The 16715-nt window shown below is 44.1% G+C and overlaps 1 protein-coding gene across 6 annotated transcripts in view; it reads left to right on the top strand.

The window, feature by feature from the left end:
• Nucleotides 1-11662: 11662 nt before the first annotated feature.
• Nucleotides 11663-16715, top strand: part of LOC106569178 (zinc finger protein 521) — a 169254-nt gene continuing 164201 nt past the window's right edge. For all 6 annotated transcript variants that reach the window (XM_014140256.3, XM_014140254.3, XM_014140250.3 and 3 more), the window contains exon 1: nt 11663-12314. In XM_014140256.3, the coding sequence (XP_013995731.1) occupies nt 12275-12314 (40 nt within the window). In that variant the 5' untranslated portion in view covers nt 11663-12274. The remainder of the gene's footprint in view (nt 12315-16715) is intronic.

The raw sequence follows: 16715 nt of genomic DNA, 5'->3' as shown, positions 1-16715 counted from the left end.
CCCTGTGCCACCCGAAGTCCAGAGAGGGACTCTCTGGGCTTGTGCCACTGTCAAGGAAGTGGGGGAGACACTCAGGGGGGAGTCAGGGGGGTAAGGGGGTGGAAGGAGATGAATAATGTGCACATGTCCTGGAAGGAGCGAGGTTTCCTCCTAATCCTTCCGAGCCCTTCTTATCCACATGCCTCAATAGAGCCACAACACACCACACCACCCCAGTCAGTCAACTACAATGCTGCTGCCTTTAAATCAATGGGAGATGTAGGTCTTAAAAGACAGCTTTTCTTCATCTCCAACGGATATCATTCTACTCTGTAGTTAGAGGTTTCCTCTGTTCATGACCAAAGTTACTTGAGAACAGTGTATGAATTAAACCTCAGTGACTCCTACCGAACCAGTGGGTTTAATATAGCTGTTATGCAGCTTGTGTACATTTTTTCCTGCTTGTACCAGGATATATTATTAATATTCAGGGCGTTGTAACTAATCACAGTACATGGATATATGACATCTGCTAACAAAGGAACTATATGTTAACAAAGAAACTAAATGAGGTGGGATAGCTCTGGCAAACCTGTGGGTGGTCAGACACATATATCGCTGCTCTGAGAGGAGTCGCAGTGACGGTGTAGAATGTTCCGTGAGATGAGTGTTCTGTTCTGATGCATCACAGCATACTGTAGCCTAGTTAGTTGAAGCAGCATGTAGAAGGAAGGTACAGAGGCCGGATTTAAACTTGTAGAGACGGTCAGACCCCTAATGAGAATGAGTCGTAATGAGAGAGAACAAAAAATGTATCACTCTCATTTGGATGGAAAATCATTTCGAAGGACTCTTATCGTCTCCTTTTCTCATCTTGTGAGTGATTGCCAAGAAGAATATAAAAGTGTCCATACAGCAATAAGAGTAGAATTTGTAATCTTGGCTCCAGGTAATTCCTCTAGGTATTCTGTTTCTTGGCATGTTCACAGTGGTCACCATTTAACAGGGGATGGGCTTTAGAGGTCAAAGCTATTTCGAAGGACATAACCACCCCCCCCCCCCCCCCCCCCCCCCCCCCCGAATGATTCTTGATCACACTATGAAAAACTATCCCATCGCGGATTAATGGTGTACAGCACGCCAATAATACGTCTTCATGAAAATCATCACACCATGAATTTCCTTCAAAGGTTGTCCCGAGGAAGTACATCCACTGCCCTCAGACATGCATTGTGTAGCTTACAGTATATAATGCTTTAATAGTGAGGGTGGTCTATGAACAGTAGTATCTTGCAGTCTGGTCATTACATAGAAAGTGGGGTGCAGCTTAGCCCCCTATAACGCCTATAGCTTAAGTCATGATATAGTACGTGGGAGTACAGTGTAGAATCCTGTAACTGAAGCTCCTAACAGAGCCCTATATTCTGGGTCATGATACAGTTACTAAGGTAGACATGAGTGTAACATCCAGTGTCCCAGCTTTATGATGGAGTAAATGGGGGGAAAGCTGCCAGGATCTTCTTGTGGTGAAGACCCAGAGCAAGGGCACAGTCTCCCCAGCCCCATAGATCAGCCAGCCCTGAATGTCAACCCGCACAGCAGCCACTGCGGTGCCAGGAGTCCCCCTCTCACTCCCTCTCTGGCCCGTGATGGGCTTTCTGGTGACACCACCGTGCTAATGACCCGTTTTGGGACTTGCTCTGCAGGGCTCCTTGGCTGGGAAACATGGAAGTCATAGATGGATATCCAACTGGAAGGTCACTGTGTTGACGAGGACCATGCATTTTCTGTTTCCGTTTCAGGTCTACTTTGTGACACCTCTCAGTTGCAAGGGCAACGATGACAGGTGCCGTATGAGGGACCTGTGAGTAACCTCTGTGAGTAATCTCTGTGAGTAGCCCAGTGTTAATGACAATAATCTCTTACATATCTTTTAAATCTGTGAATCTGGTGAAAATTTGTATTTGACCTTTTAATTACATTTTTGCTGAATAGATTTATTTTGTGTGTGTGTGTGTGTGTGTGTTTTACGCTGATGTTTACTTGCTTAATGATTTTAGATTATTGTGATTCTGTAGAGCAGAAGCCAACCAAGCAGCTCTGAATCCAAGCTTGTGATATGTTTTTGTTAGTTTTTTTTATCAGCTTGCTGTGTGAGCATGCCTCAGTGCTCAGAGAGGCCAATGTTTTCAGTCACTCCCCACTAGATTCTTCCCTCAGCCTCAGGAGTTTGGCTTGTTGGAGCATGGTGTAAGGTCCCGGGAGAGGGTTCCTCCAGTGATGGGGGCACTGGCTCGACCCTTCTCATGCCTAGTGTGGGTGGCATCGCATCAGAGTGGGGAGGCACTGCAATGGAGGTCCAGACAGAGGCTGCACGATGCTTCTGCTTCACTCTCCCAGGAGCATAGCCTTATTCTCAGGGTCATGCATCCCAGCTAGCATTGTAATTATAAGCAAAGAAAAAAGTTTAATATTCTTGCCTTTCTGGAGATGAATACATAGCCCCTCCTCAAGAGAGACATTCACATCTCAGAGTTCTAGTAGATAGGTTTTAATGAGGCAAGTGAAGTGTGTGTGTGTGTGTGTGTATTTTTTATTTATTTAACTAGGCAAGTCAGTTAAGAACAAATTCTTATTTACAATGACATCAATTGGCCCAGATGATACTGGGCCAATTGTGCGCCGCCCTATGGGACTCCCAATCACGCCGGTTGTGATACAGCCTGAAATCGAACCAGGGGCTGTAGTGATGCCTCTCAACACTGAGATGCAGTGCCTTAGACCGCTGCGCCACTCGGGAGTGTGCGTGGATGCATGTGTGTGTACGAGTGCGTGTGTGAATGTGTGCACACTCTGCCCTGTTCTAACGAGTGTAATTGACCTACTGTGGGTGCACAACACTTTGCTGTTTTCACCATTTGTTAGGGCATTCTGGGTTCGACTAAAAAAAAGCCTTCAGTGATAATTATTTTTGCGAGCATTCAAACTTTTTAAGAGACTCGTAGTTGATTTGGAGTCAAACACAGACAACAAAATCTGAAACCAGAGAAAGAAGTGAACTAAACTATGTATTCAGACTGCCAAAAACAACTCAACTGTTTTTGGCCGATGTGTCTGAAGAGTGAAGCCCTCCTAGACAGACAGACAGGCTAGAGGGCTCGGGGGCTCTGGGTGAGGGGGAATGTCGTGATCCAGTCCCCAGTAGACCACATATTCCTTTAGGGAACATTTCATCCTACTGAAAGACAGAGTGGAAACTCAGATGCTCTGACACACTCGGCCTGGCGTCTCAGTGTCTCACCAACTAGTTATGAGTGGAACACAACTACTCCATTATGCTCCAAGATACTTTGATAAGGAACTTGTATTCTAATAATAATCATTTTTGTGGCTGTTTGTCTTGTTTTCTCTTTACTTATGTTATTTTCATCAATTTAGCTGTTATCAAAATTCCACTGCACCCTCAAATAAAAGTGTTGATTTCATAATTTTCAGCTGAAGGCTTAGTTGTATTTTGAGGGTTCAACTAGATGATACCAAGAGATGATATAGAATCATGTTTTACCTTTTTCAGATATGGGGCATTTCATATATTTGAAAGCATTTCATGGTGTTGTCACGGTTGTCGTAGGAATGAGTGGACCAAAGTGCAGTGTGTGTGTCGTTCCACATTTTATTTATACTGTGAAACTATGCAATACATAAATAAACTGAATGACAAAAACAACACACCGTGACACAGAGGTGAAACATACACTACTCAAAATGTATCTCCCACAAACCCAGGTGGGACAAATACCAACTTAAATATGACCTCCAATTAGAGACAACAGTGACCAGCTGCCTCTAATTGGAGATCATCTCAAACAAAGCCCAACATAGAAATACAAAAACTAGAACAACCCAACATAGAAATACAAAACTAGAACATAACAACATAGAAAAAACTAAACTAGAAAACCCCCCTGTCACGCCCTGAACTACTCTACCATAGAAAATAACAGCTTACCATGGTCAGGACGTGACAGGTGTGTTGTGTTATTTGTTTTTGTGTCTTCACATTATATATTTTCTTAAGCATGGTATGATGCTCATCACTGAAGAGTCAAATTGTCTATAGCTCTATTCTTCACATCAGTTATCTTTCACTCTTTTCATTCCCTCTCTTTTTATTGTCATTTTGTCTCTGCTGAGTGGGTGGGGACAAAACACAAACAATTTGGTTGATTATCAATGTTCCTATTTGTTTGTGAAAACCCCATATTTGATTTCCAGTTCTAAACTCCTAGAGGTCCTCCATTGGGATCATGAGTCATGACAGCCTATTGTCACAGACTCCTGAACAACACCCTTCACATGATGCTCCTCTCAGTCTCACACACAACAACAACTCCTTCTGAGCAACACTCCACATCACTGCTGTACCTCAGAGAGTGAACTGAGCGAGCACTGCTGAGCCAAGTCAAGTCTTTTCCCTGTGACTTTGTCATCTAATCAAAGTAGCAAACAGCCCTGGAGGACCAAGCAAGGAGCATACTGTTTGTGTTTGTGAGACTATGCGAGAGGGTAAGGGGGAAGCAGAGGTGGTAAAACTTTGGGAGAACCTCCTGACAGTGTGCTGGGACGGTGAGGTGGAACTTCGGAACAAGCTTAAGATTGACAGCTGGGACCTCCTGACAGAATCCAAGCACCTACAAATAGATGTTTCATATGTGTTTACCCAGTGTTACTGTAGTTAACAGGTAGCTTTGAATTCACCAAATCACATCATGTCAATTCTTGCCAGTCTTCTGTTTTATTTAATCTTTCGTACACACATTTCTGTGTGGCAGCAAGTGAGTGGGGAAATGGATTGAAGAGTGAAAGTTACGGCTAATATTAGAGGATGTAAAATAAGCAAACAAAAAGAAAGTCTTGACAGAGTATATGGATCATAAGTTCCCACTTATGCAGTTTAGGTCCCTATGTATACAGAGAAACAAATAGTCTGATTCAAGGTAAAAACACATGACAAGGCTTTCTCAGTCTCAACAATAGAAGCGATATAAACTCAGCACTAACAGCTTACAAACGGTAGGCAATTAAGGTCACAGTTATGAAAACTTAGGACACTAAAGAGGCCTTTCTACTGACTCTGAAAAACACCAAAAGAAAGATGCCCAGGGTCCCTGCTCATCTGTGTGAACGTGCCTTAGCCATGCTGCAAGGAGGCATGAGGACTGCAGATGTAGACAGGGCAATAAATTGCAATGTCCATACTGTGAGATGCCTAAGACAGCGCTACAGGGAGACAGGACGGACAACTGATCATCCTCGCTGTGGCAGACCAGTACAGGATCAGTACATCCGATCACACCTGCGGGACAGGTACAGGATGGCAACAACAACTGCCCGAGTTACACCAGGAACGCCCAATCCCTCCATCAGTGCTCAGACTGTCTCCAATAAGCTGAGAGGCTGGACTGAAGGCTTCTAGGGCTGTTGTAAGGCAGGTCTTCACCAGAACGTCACCTATGGGCACAAACCCACCGTCGCTGGACCAGACAGAACTGGCAAAAAGTGCTCTTCACTGACGAGTTGCGGTTTTATCTCACCAGGGGTGATGGTCAGATTCGCGTTTATCGTTGAAGGAATGAGCGTTACACCGAGGCCTGTTCTCTGGAGCGGGATCGATTTGGAGGTGGAGGGTGCGTCATGGTCTGAGGCGGTGTGTCACAGCATCATTGGACTGAGCTTGTTGTCATTGCAGGCAATCTCAATGCTGTGCATTACAGGGAAGACATCATCTTCCCTCATGTGGTACCCTTCCTGCAGGCTCATCCTGACAAGATCCTCCAGCATAACAATGCCACCAGCCATACCGTTCGTTCTGTGAGTGATTTCCTGCAAGATAGGAATGTTAGTGTTCTGCCATGGCCAGCAAAGAGCTCGGATCTCAATCCCATTGAGCACACCTAGGACCTATTGGATCGGATTGTTGAGGGCTAGGGCCATTCCCCCCAGAAATATCTGGGAACTTGCAGGTGCCTTGGTAGAAGAGTGGGGTAACATCTTACAGCAAGAACTGTCAAATCTGGTGCAGTCCATGAGGAGGAGATGCACTGCAGTACTTAATGCAGCTGGTGGCCACACCAGATACTGACTGTTACTTTTGATTTTGACCCCCCCTTTATTCAGGGACACATTATTCAATTTCTGTTAGTCACATGTCTGTGGAACTTGTTCAGTTTATGTCTCAATTGTTGAATCTTGTTATGTTCATATATATATTTACATATGTTAATACAAATATTTACACATGTTAAGTTTGGTGAAAATAAACGCAGTTGACAGTGAGCAGACGTTTATTGTTTTGCTGAGTTTATGTCTTGTATGGATTTACCACTTGCGGTGCGTTACAGCCAGCCTGTCACGTCCTGACCAGTAAAAGGGGTTGTTATTGTAGTTTGGTCAGGGCGTGGCAGGGGGTGTTTGTTTTATGTGTTTCGGGGTTTTTTGGTTAATGTTCTATGTTGGAATATTTCTATGTTCGTTCTAGTTTTTCTATTTCTATGTTTAGTTTATTGGGTTGACCTTCAATTGGAGGCAGCTGTTCCTCGTTGCCTCTAATTGAAGGTCCTATTTCGTAGGGGTGTTTTTTCTATGGGTTTTTGTGGGTAGTTGTTCCGTATGTAAGCTGTGTCCTTACAGGACTGTTTTTCATCGTAGTTTTTGTTTAAGTGTTTATTTTGTTTTTCTTCGTAATAAAGAAGATGAGTTCACACATTCCCGCTGCGCCTTGGTCCCATCCTTACGACGAACGTGACAGAACTACCCACCACCAACGGACCAAGCAGAGGGCCCAGGAGGAGCAAGGATCCTGGGCCAGGGAAAGAAGGGAGTGGAGGACATCATGGACGTGGGAGGAGGTAATGGCAGGGGACAAGACCCTGCCATGGAAACAGGTGGAGACAGCGAGGGAGGAACGGCGACAGTACGAAGAGCGTGCCCAACGACGGAAGCACGAGAGGCACCCCAATAATTCTTTTTGGGGGGGGCACACGGGTAGTTTGGCTGGGCCAAGGGTGAGCCCTAAGCCAACTCCCCGTGCTTATTATGGGGAGCAGCGGATCAGAAGAGCGCCGGTCTATGCGGAAGTACGCACGATCTCGCCCTTGCGCACGCACAGTCCGGTGCGAGCGATTCCAGCCCCTCGCAAGTGCCATGCTAGAGTGGGCATCCAGCCAGGTAGGAGTATGCCTGCACAGTACATCTGGCCACCAGTACGTCTCCTAGGCCCAGGCTACCCCGCGCCTGCTTTACGCACGACAGCCATCAGGCCTCTGCACAGCCCAGTTCGCCCTGTGCCAGCACTCCGCCCGTGCAGGGCTACTGTTACCACCCAGCCAGGACGGGTTGTGCAGGCTGTGCGCTCCAGATCTCCAGTGCTTGTTCATGGCCCGGTGTATTCAGTTCCTGCTCCTCGCACTAGCCCTGAGGTGCGTGTCTCCAGTCTGGTACCTCCAGTACCAGCCCCACGCACTAGACCTCCAGTGCGTCAGCCCAGTCCAGTTCGTCCTGCTCCTGCTCCTCGCACTAGCCCTGTGGTGCGTGAAAATAGTCTGGCGCCTCAAAAGCCAGCCCCACGCATCAGGCCTTCAGTGCGCAATTCGCGTCCAGAGCTTCCAACGACAGTACCCCGTCCAGAGCTTCTGACGACAGTTCCCCGTCTAGAGCTTCCGACGACAGTTCCCCGTCTAGAGCTTCCGACGACAGTGCCCTGTCTAGAGCTTCCGGCGACAGTGCCCCGTCTAGAGCTTCCGGCGACAGTGCCCCGTCTAGAGCTTCCGGCAACAGTGCCCTGTCCAGTGCTTCCGGCGACGTCCTACAGTCCAGAACCGACAGAGACGGCCCACAGTCTGGAACCAACAGAGACGGCCCACAGTCCGGAGCCTGCAGAGACGGCCCACAGTCCGGAGCCTGCAGAGACGGCCCACAGTCCGGAGCCTGCAGAGACGGCCCACAGTCCGGAGCCTGCAGAGACGGCCCACAGTCCGGAGCCTGCAGAGACGGCCCACAGTCCGGAGCCTGCAGAGACGGCCCACAGTCCGGAGCCTGCAGAGTCGCCCTACAGTCCGGAACCGGCGCAGCCAGAGTCGCCCTACAGTCTGGAACCGGCGCAGCCAGAGTCGCCCTACAGTCCGGAACCGGCACAGCCAGAGTCGCCCTACAGTCCGGTACCGGCGCAGCCAGAGTCGACCTCCAGTCCGGAGCGCCCAGAGTCGCCCTCCAGTCCGGAGCTCCCAGAGTCACCCTCCAGTCCGGAGCTCCCAGAGTCACCCTCCAATTCGAGGTCTTCAGCGATACGCATCAGCCCGAGGTCTCCAGCGACGCGCCTCAGCCCGAGGTCTCCAGCAACGCGCCTTAGCCCTGAGCCTTCAGCGGGGGTGGACAGGTTAGGTTGGGGACTAAGGCCGGAGCCTGAGCCATCTCCATAGTGGAGGATTGGGGAGGGGGGGTGTAGCACAAGAACCGTTGGTGACGGTGGCCACCCTCCCTTCCCTCCCTTTAGTTTGGGATTATTTTTGTTTTGGGGTTTATTTTTGTGTTTTTTTGTTTGAGGTGTATCCGGGGTCTGCACCTTTGGGGGGGGGACTGTCACGTCCTTACCAGTAAAAGGGGTTGTTTGTTATTGTAGTTTGGTCAGGGCGTGGCAGGGGGTGTTTGTTTTATGTGTTTCGGTTTTATTTGGTTAATGTTCTATGTTGGTACATTTCTATGTTCGTTCTAGTTTTTCTATTTCTATGTTTAGGTTGACCTTCAATTAGAGGCAGCTGTTCCTCATTGCCTCTAATTGAAGGTCCTATTTAGTAAGGGTGTTTTTTCTATAGGTTTTTGTGGGTAGTTGTTCCGTATGTAAGCTGTGTCCTTACAGGACTGTTTTTCGTCGTAGTTTTTGTTTAGGTGTTTATTTTGGTTTTCTTCGTAATAAAGAAGATGAGTTCACACATTCCCTCTGCGCCTTGGTCCCATCCTTACGTGAATCAGCCAGCAAAGGTCTCTAGGTCTACTCATGACCTTGGATAGCATTTCCCTTTCAACCCTCCTCCACACTCCCACCTGATGTCTACTTGAGAGCCACTCTGTTAAACCTCTACGAGGCCTTGCTCAGAGAATAAAATATCAATATTTTAATATAATAAGATATCCAACAATATGAAACTCGGTAAAATACTGAAAATGTAGGTGTGCAATCTGAATAGAGGAAAAATGTAAATGTGTTTATGCTAAATGGAACATATGGAACATAATATACGACAGAAAAGGTAATTGTAACGGGCGTCGTAAGGATTGGACCAAGGTGCAGCGGGAACGTGTATACTCATCTTCTTTATTAAATCAAAAGAAGGAAAAACAAACAAATCACATATACAAAACAACGAACGACACTAAACAGTCCTGTCAGGTGCACAGACACAAAACAGGAAACAACTACCCACAAATCCCATTACAAAAACACCCCTATACATAGGACCTTCAATCAGAGGCAACGAGGAACAGCTGCCTCCAATTGAAGGTCAATCCAATGAACTAAACATAGAAATAGATAGACTAGACTGAACATAGAAATACACTAGCATAGAACATAGACCATTTTCAGAAATGTTGGTAAATTAGCTTTTATTGTTTTAAGAACTTATTAAAGAGTTCAGTGTTTTTTTTCTCTCACTATTTAATCATGGCATGGGGTTGTTAAATGACAGAGATGTATTTGTTTGAAATCTATCACTTGATGTTAATTTCAGAGACAAATAATCGTGTTTTCTTTTTTGCTAAACACTATGCTGTATATCCGCCTCACTCTCAGAGAAATAAGTAGTACTTTGAGGTTTCACAGGGTCAAATGTAACAAATAAAAAAATTTTTTTTATAAAGAACAGTACAAATGATACATTTGTGACATCAATATTATGAGTCAATACAGTAATATGAGATCTGTATGTAAAACATTTACATTTGACATTTTAGTCAATTAGCAGATGCTCTTATCCAGAGTGACTTACAGTTAGTGCATTAATCTTAAACTCGCTAGGTGAGACAACCACATATCACAGTCACATACAGTATACGAACATTCCATTCCAGCTAAACAATAGATATATAGCATTTTGAGAAAAAAAAAACATTACAAAAAATCTGAGAACAGTAATATTTGACACACACATTAAGGTACCCATACGCAATCATTTCTGGTGAAAACACAAATGTGAAAAACTGATGGATACAGCGTTTTGGAAATGAACTCTTAATTTACGCTGTAATACAGGTACCAAGATGTACTTGGAGCTTCATGTGATATTTCGGAAGTATTTAGACTCCAATGTGCTACTGTTCTACATGTCTATATGAGGTGTCGAGCAACACTCTTCTCTCCCTCTCAGCCTCCATTCTGTATGAATTCATCAGAATAAAAGTGCATTGAGAGAAGAGATGTCCTTGTGTTCGTGTGATTTTTTTTGTTATGAGGCCCCTGACAGTGGCGTCGCTCTACCAGGCTGTGGGGGGAAGAGGCCAGAGTGAGAAGCCCACCACAGGACTCCTTCTCTGGATCTAATTTTCACATAGCAGGGGTATGGACCTGGACATTCGTGGGTAGTTAAACCAGTAGCCAGCACCTCTATAACAAGACACTGCCGAGAGAGAGAGACAGAAAGAGTGTGTGTGTGTGTGTGTGTGTGCGTGTATGTGTGTGTGTGTGTGTGTGTGTGTGTGTGTGGTGTGTGTGTGTGTGTGTGTGTGTGTGTGTGTGTGTGTGTGTGAGAGAGAGAGAGAGAGAGAGAGAAAGAGAAAGAGAGCGAGAAAGAGAGCGAGAGAGAGAGAGAGAGTCATCCAATCCAATGACCTGTATCAATACTGATGTTTGATTTGAGCATGTCAGCCCAAAGTTAAAAAGGATATGTATAAATCATTAAACGTATACTACTGTATATTATAACTGGTTTGAAACAAGGAGCTTTATATTAGGCCTACTCTTGATTTATTTTTTGTTTCGAGTTATTTATACACAAATAATGAAATAAATTGTTGACTTCGGAGGATGAATTGTATTACAATAAACAGGAATAGGCTAGATAGTAATAACGCATGTATATTACAGAAATGAATAATATAATATCTATAATTAATATAGCAATTTATTTTAATCTGCAATAGGTGAATATTTAGAACAAGCATGTTCAACTGTTCTTCCCAAACACCAAATGGCATGGTTGCCTACCACTCACATGAGGGATGTAAACAGCCACAACAAAACACTCCTTCCCTGCTTAACCGTTTCTACCAGAAGGGGGACCAGTCCGTCTGCCGAAGACGGAGAGTGGTCGACCGCGAGCCGAGACAGACGAGACTGCGAGGGCGACCAAGCAGATTTGGGGTTGTGAGTTCGACTCCGGATCCGGAGACTAGCAGATCCAGCAATCCGCATCTTGCCATGATCCCGAGGATTTTAATCATGCCTCTCTGTCTGTGTGTGAGTGCAGGCAGGCTGACAATGATTTCCTCAGTGATTACGTACAGAGCGAGTCCCTGCGGGGTAGGGGCCCCCTCTGGAGCCATCCTGATGGCTTTGGGGGCCTTGCTTCCATTTTCCATTATTATGTGGACTACCGGAGCGACAGCGCAGTCCAAGACCTTGCAGGTTTGTGATGAGGAGGGAGCTTCCATCTTCTCTCTGCTTCTTCATCCTCTTTTTAACCCAATTTAGACGTAGATTTAGATCAGATTCCGAACCTAATCCATGATTAGCTAACTGGAGTGGGAAAAGGAAGACTCTATAAGAGTTTTGATGCTTCTAGGTGGATATGCAGGGAAAATTGTTATTCTTTTTTTCTTTTGTTTCATTTTTGCTCTCTCACAGCAGGCGTTTTGTTTATGTCTTTCTCACGCGACTGCATTTGAGATCTGAAGCTAAAAGCAACAGTTCAGCTTTTATTTCTAAACGACTATTAGCCTATACCTACAGTACACGCGAATGTGTATTGCTGGAGAATGGAAGCGCATGACGGTACCACGATATTCTGACACTTTTCCCGATACGCAGTTGAACTAAATAGAGTTGCCTACCGATTAATTGGATTTTAACATTAACATCCACCTACTCATCACAAAATAATCGCAACTGATATTCAGACCATATATATTTTTTTGTAATGGTAAAATAACACTCGCTGCTATTGTCAGTGATATTTTAAAAGGATATCCTTAGTGAATCCAATTTATCCGTCTGAAACTGAGCAACTTCAGCGTTTTCTGTAGGATGTCGCGCCGCAAGCAAGCTAAACCAAGATCATTGAAAGGTAAGTGATATGTTGGATGCCTCTGAAAAAGATCGTAAACTATGTTGGTGTGGAAACCAACCAAATTCACCAACTAACGTTTTAGATTAAATCAATTTGTATACGGTAGTGTGAATCCATGTTTTTACAGAGATTAGATACTATTTTCCTATCGTTTAAAAGTGTTTTCCCCTTTTTTACATACTCATTTGGAAACGCCTGGCGCATGCATTTTTCTTGTAGGAAAAAACCCTCATGGTATAGTAACATTTTAATTTGTGTACATTTAAGAAGCTAGAGAGGGGAGAAATGAGACAGCTCTATACGGAATAGGCTACCCCGAGCGGTGTGATGGAACGCGGCGAGTTTGAGGACCATCTGGATCTGTTAATGACACTGAAGTTCGGAGTTTGAGCTGTCTGTCTGTTGGAATGGTTGATTTGTAGTGTCACGTGACGCGAGTCTGATATTGAATGGGAGGAAGCGTTTTTAATAAAGCGTGTGCGTGTGGAGGAGGAGATTAGTAGATTCAATTGATAGCTAGGAGGTACTACTTTGCGTTTGACCTGTTCCTTGAGAGCCTTGATAATTAGATTTCACGAACTGTCAGATTACCTAATAACTTTATCATTACTCGTCAATAGTGGGGATTTTTTCATTTCATCAACCATATAATATATTCCACATTAGGCCTATATTATAATGAATGCTATTACATGATTATAAGCATAAAGCAGATCTACATCCACATCTGATATTTATTTATTTGATAGACTCTCAGTTTCCAAAGTGATACATTATTTTTGCTCTGTACACATTCATTTGAGATGGACTTTGTCTTAATTTATTCTTAATTGGTCACATTATGATATGTGCCAAAGGTATATATCCTAATACTCTGGGATATACACTAACTTCTCCCTCTTAGATACATACACGTACACACACACACATAGGGCTGTGACGGTCATGGAATATTGGATGACGTAATCGGCCAGCCAAATGACCAGGGTCACTGTTCGAATAGACATTTTTTTTAAGCATTATTATTATTTAAAAAAAATCACCACATTTTCTCCTCTGCTCCTTACTGCATGTGCTGCCATAGAAAAATTATGAATAGAACACCCATCCCCATTCAAGCCAGTGATGGCATATAGGCGGCCATTGTGAATTTGCCCATAGGAGCAAAGCAGGAAGTAAAAGCAAGAACTAAAAGCAGGAAGTGCACCCATCAATATGTGCTGTGATTTGTTGATTCAGCTTAACTGACAAAACCAAAGATATTTTCCATTGCATGAGCCACATCATATAACATCAGTTGAATGAACATTCTACATTACCATGGAACGGATTGCATCACAATACTAAGAAGCCATTGCGAGTGTAGTGTACCCATGAGTTTACAGTCAAATTTCCAGGGTTAGAGGTTCCAAGCCTGTTCTATTTGTTCTATTTCTATGTGCGCTGCTACTGCATTGTGTGGGGGGAGGAGGGAGACTCGTTTGAGAGACTTGTTTGCTACAACAACACCTTTTGTTTCAGCAAGGAGTAACAAAGTTTCATCACGTTGTGAAGAGTCCATGTTCCCTCCCCCAAAACAGTTATGATGGTTATTTTATTTTAATGATGTCTTCATCCATAACCGTCAGATACACGGTTCTACGGTAGCCAGCTTTACACACACAGTATTTCTCTGTAGTATTTGTGGTATGGTAGCTGCTGGGGTTCGAGTTGAGCTGCAGTTCATCTGACAGGCATTGTATTTTGCTCAGCAAATAATTGTCCACAATTTCACTGTCTCAGCTTGTGGTCTGTTGACTCTTTCTTTCTCCCCTTTCATTCTCGGAAGTCTTCATCTCTAAGGATAGTTACATGGTCTATGGTAAAATTCCTACAGCGACCATTTTAAATCAATACCCAGGAGAGAGGGGAATGTGAGTGTGAGTGTATCATGCACATCTCACTGTTCTTGTCACAGACTGTTTCAAGTGTGTCTGTGTCTGCTGGTTATATTCACAGTAAACAACACCTCTATAGATAGATTTCTGTTTTTGTCAGCAGCTCACACTTTGCTGGCATTGACTGGTTTTGATGCTGTAGGTGAAATGACATTCTCTATTCTCCAAAGATAAATCACTTAGACATTATCTGTTTGAACCAGCAGATGTGCTACAAGTGTGTGTGTGGACATTTCTTCTGTGTGTGTGTGTGTACGTGTGTGTGTGTGTGTGTGTGTGTGTGTGTGTGTGTGTGTGTGTGTGAGTAAACAGTATGTGTCAGAGAGAGACTGCATGCAATATTTTAAATATTGTCTGAGTGATGACATTTAGTGTTTGTTTTTGCATCGCTATTGAAATCCAAATGCAACAGCTTAGTTGCAGAAACAGTTTCTACTGCCATATGTTCTCCACAACTGTCTTGTCTTTAAGTAAAGTTGTAATGAAATATGGACACGTCCTAGATTTTTCAGAAGAGAGCAGGCAGATGTTGTTTATTGTTCTTTGTCCACCTCTATCCGTAGGGACGCAGTCACACTTATACTGATGTTCACAAGACAGCCTTCCTTTTCATCTGTTTTGGGGATTTTGCATAGTTTCAGTGTTTGCATTAGGTGGTGTCTGTCAGATTATATTTCCCCTCAAAATGTAGTAGCAGAGTATTATTTATTGGTTGTCTTGTGTTGGCTAGAAACAGTGGTCAGTGTTTGAATTTAATGGTAGCTCTTACTGTAGGTAGTTTACCTCTCAGACTGTAATTGCAGAGTTTCGCATCACACTGTCATCGATTGTGTTGTGTGGGTTGTGTGGGTTAGAGACAGTGGTCAGTGTTTGAATGTAATGGTTGCTGTTACTGTAGGTAGTTTACCTCTCAGACTGTAATTGCAGAGTTTCCCATCACACTGTCATTGGTTGTGTTGTGTGGGTCAGTGTCCATGTCACACCCTGACAGTAAAATAGCACTTTGTTCTGTGACTGATAAAAGTAAGGTCAGACGCTGATGGCACATGTAGGGACAGTCGATCCCAGTCACGTCCGGAGACGGGGGCGTACGGTAGGCTATCGGTTGACTTAGGTTGAGAGACAGCATGTACAGAGAGAGAAATCAAATCAAATCGAATTGTATTTGTCACATGCGCCGAATACAACAGGTGTAGGCCTTACAGTGAAATGCTTACGAGAAAGAGGACAAAATAAAGCCTTGATGGTCGCCTCTCTTTTTCTTCTTATTCTGTCTGTGGAATCTGTCCCCCTTTCTTTTCTCTGTGGAATCTGTCCCCCTTTCTTTTCTCTGTGGAATCTGTCCCCCTTTAACTTCTCAGTCGATTGGATGCTGGAGGGAGTCAGAGGTTATGTTTTGGTCCCGTTGAGGAAAAGGGCAACGCTACAAGTCCCGTTTCAATTAAGTCTGAGAGAAGTAGCCGGCGACGTTAATGCTTAGGGGAATAGATGGCACAGGATAAGACCGTACATAATTCACTTATATGCAAACACTTCACCTTCGCCACTGACATTTACTCAATCCTGTTCCATCTGCATTTCTAAACTGTGGCGGGTGCATCGCGATTTTGTTTTGATGTGAACGCTGAAGTGTTGGGTCAGAAGCTTGTTCAGTCACAGTGATCTGCAGTGATAGAGGAATAGAAGGACGATCCCTCAGTCAGACTAGTCCAGATTCTGCACATACAGAACATATTGCCACGTTGCTCACTGACTTCCTGAGCAGAGAGCGCGAGAGAGAGACTGGGTTGATATTTTCTCTTAGAGCACTCTCTCTCACTCCTCTGTCTTCATTGGCTGAAAACTATATTTCCAGGGTAGCTGTCGTCTGCATACATAGATTTACGTTCTGCACCATTTAGTTAATGTATAGCAGAGTATGGTGAAATCGTTGTCATGTCATATACACCTTCAATATTTTATGTTTATCACAAGATGAGTTACGTCACCACATGAGTGAACTCTGGGAATTGGCTTGGCATTGGATAGAAGCAGACTGTATGCCATTTGATATGGGTTCATATGAATCCATAATATGGAAATAGTATGAATGCTTATTACAGTCAAGAAAATGCTATGAAATCAACAGCTAACATAGATTGTCTGTGTCGTATAGGCTGACTGTCAAAAATAACCCTGTTTACGCTTAGTTAACAGTCTAGAGTTTGCCTTGATAAACACTTTTTTTCTCCTCACCATTTTGTCTTTTGAATTGGGTCTATGTGACTTGATTTAATTGTATTTCAGGTCATTGACGTTCAGGCTTTATGGTTGTCATATTAGAGGTGTTGATTTAAAGTGGTGCAAATGTTGAGAGTTCAACCATAGTTAAACCATGTCTCCATCTCTAGTCCAGTATCGATGCATTTATTGATGTCCAACCTGGCCAATATGGAACTAGGCAGATGTGCTGCACTCTGTG

The sequence above is a fragment of the Salmo salar genome, chromosome 14 (assembly GCF_965601325.2).
Source record: "Salmo salar chromosome 14, fSalSal1, whole genome shotgun sequence".
Taxonomy (NCBI): Eukaryota; Metazoa; Chordata; class Actinopteri; order Salmoniformes; family Salmonidae; genus Salmo; species Salmo salar.
Note: the sequence above shows the minus strand (reverse complement) of the source record. Positions and strands in the feature narration are given on the sequence as shown.